The sequence below is a fragment of the Erpetoichthys calabaricus genome, chromosome 14 (assembly GCF_900747795.2).
Source record: "Erpetoichthys calabaricus chromosome 14, fErpCal1.3, whole genome shotgun sequence".
Taxonomy (NCBI): Eukaryota; Metazoa; Chordata; class Cladistia; order Polypteriformes; family Polypteridae; genus Erpetoichthys; species Erpetoichthys calabaricus.
Window position 1 is genome coordinate 10561607 of NC_041407.2, and position 12349 is coordinate 10573955.

General features: G+C 47.3%; 1 protein-coding gene across 1 annotated transcript; it reads right to left on the minus strand.

Annotated features, from left to right (window-relative positions):
* Positions 1–2570: 2570 nt before the first annotated feature.
* LOC114664811 (urotensin-2 receptor) lies at positions 2571–5250 on the minus strand. The gene has a single exon (XM_028819090.2). The coding sequence runs from the start codon at positions 4646–4648 to the stop codon at positions 3551–3553; it is 1098 nt and encodes a 365-aa protein (XP_028674923.2). The 5' UTR covers positions 4649–5250; the 3' UTR covers positions 2571–3550.
* Between the last annotated feature and the right edge of the window lie 7099 nt (positions 5251–12349).

Genomic DNA, 12349 nt, shown 5'->3' on the forward strand with positions numbered 1-12349 from the left:
AATCCAGTGACCCAGGGGCCTGTGGGGGTCTACATCTGTTTTTGGCTACATCACTGGGTAATAACACCAACCTTAGCGACGCCACTGGCCCCGAGGTCCCCCACCGGCAGGGCATGCAGCCTAATCAGATGCCCGGACCATCACAACGCACTTGTTTGGATGTGGAGGAGCAGAAGGTCCTCCCAAATGTCCGCGCTCAGACTCCCCTCTCATTTTTGCCGCGGTCCACTTCTAACCATAAGTGAAGGAAGAAACGTAGATGGACCCGTAAATGGAGAGCTTTACCTTTCGGGTCACCTCTCTCTTCGTCATGACTGACCGCCTATTGATATCCCGCTCCTTTACTTCGTTACCGCGAATACGTTTTAACCGCTGCGCACGAGGCAGCACCTCATACCGACCTGTAGAGGGCACTACACCTTTTTTCCGACTGTTTAAATACAGCACTTCATCAGGAACTTCTCTGTCGGTCGCCTCGAGATGTTATTGGATGTATTTTCTTTATTTTTTCCTATTTAGATGACAAACAGGTGAAGTAACTTACTCATGGTCACAAAATGCCAGTCGCGGGATTTAAACCCACAACGTCAGAGTTTGATGCCCAAAGCCTTAACTGCTATACGCCGCACTGGCATCATCAGGGTCGTTTCTTGGCATAAGCGGTGTAGGCAAATGTCTATGGCGCCCTCTAGTGGTCAGGGCGTGACACTGCAACCATATGCAGAGATTCCTATCTTTATTTTGTTTAGAAAAAAAATGTCCGGACTGGAACACAAGGAAATGTTTATGTTGACGGCCTCAGCAACACCTAACCTGTCTGCACGGTGCCCAGAAACAGCCCTGGCCGACGCGACGTTTTTTTTAAACAATACAGACGTACGAACACAGGATTCGAAGCGAAAGTCCGATTATATTGTTTTATATTATTTTCGCATGCTACCGATGTTTGGTCTTAACGTCTAACGATCTTGACCGTCCAACAATAGCAGAGATACAATGACTATGATACCAATAATAATAATCCTCAAGCTGTAGCATAGATGAGACAGACATGGCGAAATAAAAATAAACGATCAAAACGGCAGCAGCAGCACTGTAGCTCTTGCGTGAATTGCTAAGAGCTGATTTAACCCAAAATATGACCTTCTCCCAAACAGATGTACATTAAAACTTCTGCTAGAGCTTAGCAAATATCGTCCTGTGTTGCGTACCACCATCTGTGAGATTCGCTCTGGCCGCGCTAAAGCAGGCGCGCGCTTCTTTGATAGGTAGCTTGCGTTATTTGCATACGGTAAATAGGAATTGTGGGTAAATATTCCTATTTAAAGAAACTCAATATGTTCCTTTCACTGAACGTTATCGTTATGCTAAGTGTTCCATTTATGTTATTAATCTAAACGACGTGTACATTTTACGGTAATGTCTTAGTTAAAAAAATTACATCTAAAAATATCAGCATCCACTTTGGTTCGGTTTTGGTGTTGATTTAAGCGAATCTTTTAGATAGAGAAATATTAAAACTAATAAATAAAGACTACTAATACATCCCGATTCCTATTTATTTTCTAAAATAGCACCACTCAACGGTGTATTTTGCTGAGCCGATCCTGCAAACAGACTCTGCTATAACTCCATCCATCCATTATCCAACCCACTATATCCTAAGTACAGGGTCACGGGGGTCTGCTGGAGCCAATCTCAGCCAGCACAGGGCGCAAGGCAGGAAACAGGGCGCCAGCCCACCGCAGGGCACACGCACACACCACAATTTAGAATCGCCAATACACCTAACCTGCATGTCTCTGGACTTTGGGAGGAAACCCACGCCGACACGGGGAGAACATACAGACTCCACACAGGGAGGACCCGAGAAGCGAACCCAGACGGGCCTCCTAATTGCGAGGCATTTGACTTATCACTTCTGCTGAAATGTACCGGTCATGTTTGTCGAGGGTACATTTACACGTTGGGTACTCCGCAAAGAGCGAGAGATGCAGGTTTAGGTGACCATTAAGATTCACCCCACACTGCTGCCGTATACAGGGAGATGTTCAATTGTTATTTTAATAAATTGGCAGAAAGGCAAATGCTTTATTAATAAACCTAAAACAGTAATGGTTTCATTTGTGAACACACTAGGGACCATTTAGAATCGCCAATGCACCTAACCTGCATGTCTTTGGACTGTGGGAGGAAACCCACACAGACACGGGGAGAACATGCAGACTCCACGCAGGTCTCCCAACTGCGAGGCAGCAGCGCTACCCACTGCGCCACCGTGCCGCCCCCTCTGCTATTACTCGACATTCTCAAATTGTCAGATCGAGGCCCCAAATACTTCGCTGTCCCCCAGTCCTGTCTCCGGGTTTCAAAGTTCAGGTCTGGCACTGAGAATTCAAAGAGGGTGGCGGGGCGCCATTTACAATTTCGCCAAGGGTAGTAACAATCGAAGATCAGGCTCTGGGAACCATTAACAGTCCATTCCTCTCTGGACTGCGCGTTTGGGTGGGGGGGTTGGGGGGCGTAAAATATGCTTTCCCGTCTTCATAGCTTCCTGTAATCAAGTACATCGCGAAGACGAGTGATGGCGCACGGCCGCCTCATCTGCACTTAACACCAGAGCTCGGGTTTTGTCTTTCTACATGAAAATAACACCGAGGGTCGCTTAAAGCATCTTATTATGAGACCACCCCTCCTATTTGTCTGCATTAAATAAATAAATAGGCGACCAGAAGAAACTTACATCCGAGCCTCATCATCCATGCAGCAAGCCAGCAAGACTTTATTAGACAGTAAATGACATGCGCGCGCGCTCGGGGAGAGACAAGAAGATTAAGAGGGGAGGGGGCCCTGGGGTTGGTGGTCGCGGATTCGTTAATAAAATCTGATTACTCCTTAATAAAATCTGATTATTCCTTAATAAAATCTGATTATGCATTAAAGCACTCGGGTCCCGCGCAGGCTCTTTCGGCTCAAGCCGCCCAATCTCCATCCACGCATCTTTGCTTTTACGTGCCTTGTTCCTGAACTCCGATCTTTCCTTCTCCCCACGTTAATTCAATTATCAGAATAAACAAAATGCACCGACTGATCAATCAAGACACCAGCCCTCTCATTTTTCCTTTAAATGCTATCTTTATTAATGCACCGATTTACTTATTTCGCATTTATCTCGCCGGCACTTCTTTCTTTTAAGAGTTCCGTAAGTTTGCTACAGACCGTCATGGCTCCTACGCTCCTTCATTCCGAAGTTTCTGTGGCTCCGACAGCTTTCTTATTACGGACATGGGAATTTTCCAAGCGTGTTACCTCAGATAATGAGCGAAATGGTTTAAACGCAGAAGCCCCCCCGCCGCCCACCCACCCACCTTGGAGCTCCGCATCCCCAGTTCTACGAGAAAGCAGCGAGTTTCATTCACGTGGGTTGATTGTCAGAGCACAAATCACAGGAATGATCATCTTGTCTCCAAAGATCATGCTGGAGGAGATGGGATTTTCAGGAAGTGACAGGGTCCCAGGACTAAGAGGGGTCTCTGCTGGTCCTCGGAGGTCACAAGCTGCTGTTGGCACCTGAGACCTGAGTGAGCACAAAGGACTCAGTGCAGTGCTGGCTACTGGTGGACAGGGAGCGTTGCTGGGACCTCTGAAAACGATTTCGCCGGTGGAAGTAGCCGCTGCTCGACCAGGACCTCTGCCTGTTCCTCAGGTACTCCTTGTAGTTTTTGGTCAGCAGTGTGTAGAGGAAAGGGTTGATGCAGCTGTTGCTGTAGGTCAGGCAGGTCGTCAGATAGTTGATGTTCCTCTTCACTTTGGAGGACACCAGGAAGGTTGCATGGAACTGGTCGATCAGCTGCCAGATCCAAAAAGGTAGAAAGCAAGCCCAGAAGACTAAGACAATGGTGAAGATGAGGTAGAGCACCTTCTGGTTGGGCAACCTCTTGGTCTGCTTGAAGGTGGCAGTCTGGGAGATCCAGTAGGTGCGAGCCAAGCGAATGTACAGATAGCCGATGATGACCCCGGGGGCGACGATGCTGGTGCAGAAGAGCACAGTGATGTAGATCTTGTAGGACAGGCTGCTCCAAGTCGGGTGGCACAGGCTGGTGTTGCCCTTCTGCACCAGCTGGATGGTGATGATCATGGGTAGGGTGAGCAGAAAAGAGGCCAACCACGCCAGCAAGGCAATGGCCTTCCGGTAGCTTTTGGACCTCTTCACCGTGTCCAGTGGCTTGAGGACCGCAAAGTAGCGCTCGGTGCTCATAATGGTCAGCGTGAAGATGCTGGCGTGCATAGTGAGGAAGTCCAAGCTGAAGAGGATTCGGCATCCGATGTCTCCAAAGTACCAGCCCTTCACAAAGTAGGTGCAGACAATGAAGGGGATGGTGAGGAGGTACAAGAGGTCCGCCAGGGCCAGGCTGATGATGTAGATGTACATGGAGGCCGCCGACCTCATGGAGTGGCACATCACCACTAACGTGTACACGTTGCCGGTCACTCCTATCACACACATAAAGCACAGGATAATCCCAATGGAGAAGGTGGCCACGAGGTCCTCCATGGAACTGGACTCCCGGGGCGGAGGGGCCGAGTCGTTGGCAGAGCCGTTGAAGATCTTCTCCAGCGACATCCCTTCGCTCGCTTCGGTGACCATGGTGGGTAGCCCACTCTCGCTTCCGTGCTCCTCTGAATGAATGTTCAGCTCGGGTTCACATGTCAGTGGAGCACAGGACTCCTCAGTCCGGTACTTCGGGAGGAAAAGAAGAAAAACACAAAGCAAAAAAAAAAAAATGAGGAGGGGCTTTAAGGTCCTGCGGTGGGACACTAGAGGTGCATCTTCAGACGAGTGCACACCTGACTGCCTCTGCCATCGACTTGTCCACAGAACTTTCACATTTTAAAGAGCCGCTGCCCCATCATCCCTGCTCCTTTCTTTTCAATTCCTCTCCAAGCCCCAGCCAGCTTACCTGAACAATGAAAGCCCAGGCTGCGGGGGTCCATCCTCCGGTGCGTCCTTCTTTAGCACTTTATGTTTTTTCCTTCTTGCTTGCCATGTGAACCTTGAGAATCCATTGCTATTTGGGCATTTAACCCTTCTGAAATCACGCCAGGCAGGAGGGGTGTCTCGGCTGAGTGGCCTCCTGTTCTCCTCTGCTGAGCCCCCCGGCTGTGGCAGGAAGAGCAACTTGTCACCGGGGTGAGAGAAAGCCAGAGAGAAGAGGAGAGGAGAGGAGAGTCCTGTGCTGCCAGCCAGCGAGCGAGTGAGTGAATGAGTGCTGGCGTGGAGCCTCTGTGAATGAGGCACAAGGGGGGGGGGGGGGGGGGGGGGGGTTGGGTGGGGGGGGGGAGGAGCAGGGGGAGGAGCAGAGGAGAGTCAGAGGGAGACGGTGGGCCGCTGCACCTCCTGGGCTCCATCTAACGTATGATGGCAGACTCACCCTCGCCTGCTGTGCTTCATTCTCTGTTATATCTCAATTAGTGCCAAGTCAAAGAACAGGCTTGACGTTTCCAAACCAGCTTAATCAAATTCAGACCACAGTGGGCAGCAGTGGGCACAAGGAAAGAAACAGTCCTGGAAGGGGCACCACTTACAAACACACCTACAGGCCCAGTTTGGAACAGGAGACTCACGTCAGACACACGTCTTAGACGACGAGGGAGGAAAATCGGAGGACCAGTAGGGCAACCCACACGGACACAGGAGCAACATGCCGGAGAGACCCCGGCTATGAGATTGTAAGAATATCTGACAAGTTAGGAAATGTAGACGTGGGGACACATTGAGGTGCCATTCGAGGGCTGTGCAGGGACTGTAGACATCAATGGACGGAGTTCAGTGGGTGCGTTCTAGAACCTTCTTGGTCTGTTTGAGGGCTGCGGGGGCCAAAGATTACACAGATAGATAGATAGATAGATAGATAGATAGATAGATAGATAGATAGATAGATAGATAGATAGATAGATAGATAGTGTGATGGACAGTAGTGGTTCTTGTCCAGCCAGGAGGCCGATATACCGTAAGGATTGAGGGAGCAGACGTGCACAGGATGCTGCCTCCCCCGGAGCACTAGAGGCCAGCCATCCTGGGTAGCTGAGGCTCCATGGATTTCCACAGGGCTTCATGGGAGTTGGAGTTCAGGACAGCTCTACTGGGTTCTGTGGGGGCCTCCAGGGGGAGCTGCAGAGCCCTACATTGGCCTTTCACCACACTTGGGAGTGATTCCAGGTCTGATTAACGAACCACCTGGAACACTCCCAGGATCAGCTTAAAAGGAGCCGCCTCACTTCACTTGGAGAGCTAGAGTCAGGTGGAAGAGGACGGAGCTAGCCAGAGGAGAAGTGGAGGCGGAACAACAAAGAGAGAAGAAAGGAAGCAGGACTCTTGCATTGTAATAGTTGTGCTTGTACTGTGCTGTGTTGTGGAGAGTGAGATATGAAAAGCACCATATGATAGATACTGTACATAGATACAATAGATAGATAGATATATATGAAAGGCACTATATAGAAAGATAGATAGATAGATATGAAACGCACTATATACAGTGCATCCGGAAAGTATTCACAGCGCATCACTTTTTCCACATTTTGTTATGTTACAGCCTTATTCCAAAATGGATTAAATTCATTTTTTTCCTCAGAATTCTACACACAACACCCCATAATGACAACGTGAAAAAAGTTTACTTGAGGTTTTTGCAAATTTATTAAAAATAAAAAAATTGAGAAAGCACATGTACATAAGTATTCACAGCCTTTGCCATGAAGCTCAAAATTGAGCTCAGGTCCATCCTGTTTCCCCTGATCATCCTTGAGATGTTTCTGCAGCTTCATTGGAGTCCACCTGTGGTAAATTCAGTTGACTGGACCTGATTTGGAAAGGCACACACCTGTCTATAGAAGGTCCCACAGTTGACAGTTCATGTCAGAGCACAAACCAAGCATGAAGTCAAAGGAATTGTCTGTAGACCTTCGAGACAGGATTGTCTCGAGGCATAAATCTGGGGAAGGTTACAGAAAAATTTCTGCTGCCTTGAAGGTCCCAATGAGCACAGTGGCCTCCATCATCCGTAAGTGGAAGAAGTTCGAAACCACCAGGACTCTTCCTAGAGCTGGCCGGCCATCTAAACTGAGCGATCGGGGGAGAAGGGCCAGAGTCAGGGAGGTGACCAAGAACCCGATGGTCACTCTGTCAGAGCTCCAGAGGTCCTCTGTGGAGAGAGGAGAACCTTCCAGAAGGACAACCATCTCTGCAGCAATCCACCAATCAAGCCTGTATGGTAGAGTGGCCAGACAAAAGCCACTCCTTAGTAAAAGGCACATGGCAGCCCACCTGGAGTTTGCCAAAAGGCACCTGAAGGACTCTCAGACCATGAGAAAGAAAATTCTCTGGTCTGATGAGACAAAGATTGACCTCTTTGGTGTGAATGCCAGGCGTCACGTTTGGAGGAAACCAGGCACCGCTCATCACCAGGCCAATACCATCCCTACAGTGAAGCATGGTGGTGGCAGCATCATGCTGTGGGGATGTTTTTCAGCGGCAGGGACTGGGAGACTAGTCAGGATAAAGGGAAAGATGGCTGCAGCAATGTACAGAGACATCCTGGATGAAAACCTGCTCCAGAGCGCTCTTGACCTCAGACTGGGGCGACGGTTCATCTTTCAGCAGGACAACGACCCTAAGCACACAGCCAAGATATCAAAGGAGTGGCTTCAGGAAAACTCTGTGAATGTCCTTGAGTGGCCCAGCCAGAGCCCAGACTTGAATCCGATTGAACATCTCTGGAGAGATCTTAAAATGGCTGTGCACCAACGCTTCCCATCCAACCTGATGGAGCTTGAGAGGTGCTGCAAAGAGGAATGGGCGAAACTGGCCAAGGATAGGTGTGCCAAGCTTGTGCCATCATATTCAAAAAGACTTGAGGCTGGAATTGCTGCCAAAGGTGCATCGACAAAGTATTGAGCAAAGGCTGTGAATACTTATGGACATGGGATTTCTCAGTTTTTTTATTTTTAATAAATTTGCAAAAACCTCAAGTAAACTTTTTTCACGTTGTCATTATGGGGTGTTGTGTGTAGAATTCTGAGGAAAAAAATGAATTTAATCCATTTTGGAATAAGGCTGTAACATAACAGAATGTGGAAAAAGTGATGCGCTGGGAATACTTTCCGGATGCACTGTAGATAGATAGATAGATAGATAGATAGATAGATAGATAGATAGATAGATAGATAGATAGATACTGTCACGTACATGTGCATAGGGGACAGCTGAAGAGATCTACTGACTGTAATTCCACCGCCACTCCAGGGGTTGGCGCTCTGTCCTAATGCCTTCTGCTTTCTTCCTTCCTCTGCAGACAAGATGATTGACGGCTATAACATCACTGATGTCATTTCCGGTGTCTGGCCACCTCTTCCTGCCAAAAGGGCTCAAAGCCAGAAACTCCGCCATCTTTGTCAGTTCTGTTGTGAACGCGCATCTTTAATGACATCTCCACAATAACTGGATGTTTTCATTGGTTTTTCTCAAATCCATTTATACGGGATGACCAGGCTGGTTCCCCAACTCTCTATCTTTGTCTTGTCATTCTCTTGTAATAAATAGATAGACAGGCGCTTGTGGTGTTCCTTTTTCAAGTCACGCAGTGATTGACTAATGGAGAAAAAACCTGAAACGTTGAAAATCAAACAAGAAGAGGGTAGCTGGCAAAGTGGGCAGCTGAGGTCCACACAGAGAGACAGCAATGGGCGTCCAGGCCTGATGCCTTGTTCTTTAGGTCACAGAATGTTTCAAAGTGAGATTGTGTCAGAGTTCGTCTACACCTTGACATGGAAGAGCTGCCATTTCTTCGATCTCACATGTCAATGCTCTGATTCACTGTTCTGCCTGCCACACAGAGTCTTTGCATTTCACATTAACTGAATGATTGATTAATGCTTGTGCTATCATCACCTGCCGCAGTCCCAGACACGTACCAATTAATTATTCACGTCACAATCCTGGTTCTTGTGAGTCTGTGAATGCAAACTCTCCTCGGCATCCCATTCAGAGTAACCCACTAATTGAGTTAATCAGCGGCCTCTCTGTGCTCAGTGCGCGATCAGCCGTGGTGTCCTTCCTTCCAAATTACAAGCACAAGCAGCAAATCGCTGACAACTTCAGCTTCTCACTGGAAGGTATCAAGTAATATTTTTACATCTGTTCCCAATGACAGCAAGTCTTTTGGAACAGATGTACATGAAATACTGAAGAATCTTGGGTAAATGGAAAATAGGGAGGAAGCTGAGGCTTTTGAGACCCTGTGCATGACCTGAGTTTGTGCGGAAGAACTGAAGACCTGGAAGAGAACTAACAAGAAATACAAATTGACCTGAGGCGTCTTCCAATGACATCAGACATGTGACCTGCTTTATGTAACGATTGTCTTTCCTTGTAGACTTGGCACACATTTCAGATAGATAGATAGATAGATAGATAGATAGATAGATAGATTTCAATTTTGGTATAGTAGGCAGGATAAGACAGCTAGATGCGCACCCACTTTTTGTGAGTCCTGGAAGGGGTGTGGCTTGTGGAGCCCTGAAGGGGCATGGTCATGGATGCTCAGCTGTTTCCCCTCGGAGCTGCAGATTGTTCATTGGCAGGGGACGTCTCTTCTCGGGGTGGAATGGCTTACCTTGAGAGTGCCCACTAAGTGCATGTGTGTGACAGGTTGGTGGCTGAATTTCTTTTCCTTTGCTGTTGGTGATATTTGAGCTCAGTACCGCCTGTTGACGGAAAACACACATGATGCCTCTTTTCCATTTTCTGGTCCATAAAAATTTCCTCATATCCTGTATTTTAGATCATCTTATGGAAAGAAGCTGATAATGATCTCGCCATGTATTTTAAAGTGACCTCAAATTGTGATGCTTCACCAGTCACCCACTGAAATGTGGTCAAGTCTCCCCAGGCCACACAGTGCCACAGGTCCTCCTCATTCAGTGTGTTTACAGATGTCTTAAAAACGTAGTTATTTTGAAATGCCATGAATTCCTGAAGATTATTTGCACGTGTAACCCCGGTTTCTGCCTTAACCGGTTTACTCACCTCATCCCGGTTTTGTGTGTGCGTGTAAACACACTGACTGCCTTCGCTCTCTTTTTCTGGCTCACTCTTAACAGTGGATAAGGGGGCGTGGCTTGTCTTCCAAGGTTTGGTTTGGTAGTGCAAATACAAACTGAGCAGGGAGACGGTTTGATGGCTCCGTCTCTTGTCGTGTCCACCTTAAGTTTTTTCCCCATTGAGGTCACATCAGTGACAACATCTGGAGAGGTAAAAATCAACATATGATTTGCACCAATAATCCAAATGCCTGATCTTTAAATGTATTTTGCAACAAGAGCTTTACGTTTAAACAGAAAAATAAAGGGTTGTGCAGGAGGCGACAAAATGAGTATGGGTACGGTGGGCTTAAAGGGAAATGTTTTTTCATTTAATCTTACCTTAAGTGCTTCAAATCTGACTGTTACTCTAACGAAAACATCTACTAAAAGTTTGAAACAGAATGTGTGGAGAAAAATATCAAAAGGATTTCTCTGATCCCACATTAAGAGGAGCGGATTAGCAAAACGTAAACTGCAAGCTTCTCGGTATCCCAGGGAAGGCTGCTGCCCTGAAGTCCCCCTCTTCTGCACTTCCTGCATGATTTCTTCAGAACTTGACCGTAAACAAACAACTAAACGGGAATGAAAGAAAACAACCTAAAAAAAAATAGATTTTATGTTGCAAAAAAATATATAAAATAACCGAAAAAAAAACCACAAATAAAATGTATTAATGCCTGGGCACGTTATGCCTACAAATCAAGTACATCAAGTCATTCTACCCGAGTGACACCATAAAGCTTCATGAACGTCACCACAAGTGTATTCGTGTTCACTGGAATTCTGCGGATAAATTAAACTTGTTTGCTGAAATGTCCCCTTAACAGTGCGGGCTCAACAGCATTTTGATCATGGCCTGCCATCAGATGCCAGTGCTGCGTGCAGTGATGAGTGAAATCTCACGGTGTTTCACTGCCAGCAGAATTTGTGCCACTGACAGAAGAAGAAAAGCATTTGTTTTCGTACCTGGAGGTGTTTATGTCTGCAGCCATGCCACCTGCACCTCAGAGCAGGACCAACACCTGAAGCTAAGTGTATTCAGGCTTGGCCAGTACTTGGATGGGGGACCACCTTGGAAAAGCTTGGGCTTCTGATGAAAGAAGTGTTGGCGGGGCCAGCAAGAGGTGCTTACTCTGTGGTGTGTGTGTGTGTGTGTGTGTGGACCCCAATGCCCCCAGTGCAGTAAATATGGTGCAAGGACATAAAACTGAGGTCCTGACTCTCTGGAGTCACAAAAGAACCCTGAGCATCTTTCAAAAAGAATTGTGTCTACCCTGATGTTCTGGCCCATCACAGCCTCATCTATTCCGGCCCCCATAATCATCCCCCGTTTAACAGATAATGTGTAAAAAGATTCCTGGGCATCCTTCATAAAGAGTGAGATGTACCCCAATGTCCTGGCTAATTTGCCCACCACGGCATAGTCATTCTGGCCCCCTAATTATTCCCCGTCTCTAATTGGCTAACCATTTCTCTCAGCTCTGAAACCACCTCATGTGTGGTGAGCACACTGGCGCAAAATGGCCGCCGTCGCATCATCCAGGTGGGTGCTGTATCTTGATGGTGTTTGAAGTGGCTCCTCTCTGTCTATATAAAGCACTTTGAGGAGCGAGAAAAGCGCTATATAAATTAATTATTAATTCTGCAGGCTCGGACACAAGTTAAAAGGTAAAAGAGTGTTCAGTTATGGGAAACTCTTTTTTTATAAGCGTTTCCCACCATAGCCACAAGTATAAGTAATACACAAGCATTAGTGTAACTTTTCCACGCCACTCTTCCACGCCAGATGTTGTCCTCTTCCTCCCAACTCTGGCTCATTGATGTGAGGCAGTGATATGACGCTACCGCTCTGAAGCACTTCCTGGTGAGGTTAGGGGGGGCTCCCAAATCCCGCAGCTCCCACTGATGGCTCCCAGGACTATAATTCCCAGCATGCCATGACTCATGAAGGGATCCACGCCTGGGCTCGGTGCCATCTGGTGTCCTGGAGAAGACAAAGCCCTACGTAAGCTGTCTCCCCCTGTCCTTCCACCTTAAGGGCATTCCAGCTGGATAAGGATGCCCACCATCCCTCACAACATCTTGAAGAAGACTGCTATGATCTTTATTCACTTTTTCTGCTCTTTAGTATAATTGCCTAATTTGTGGTCTTCCTACTCAAGGAGAACATTTGTGAAGGTAATTTCATGTTTTGATTCATATATAT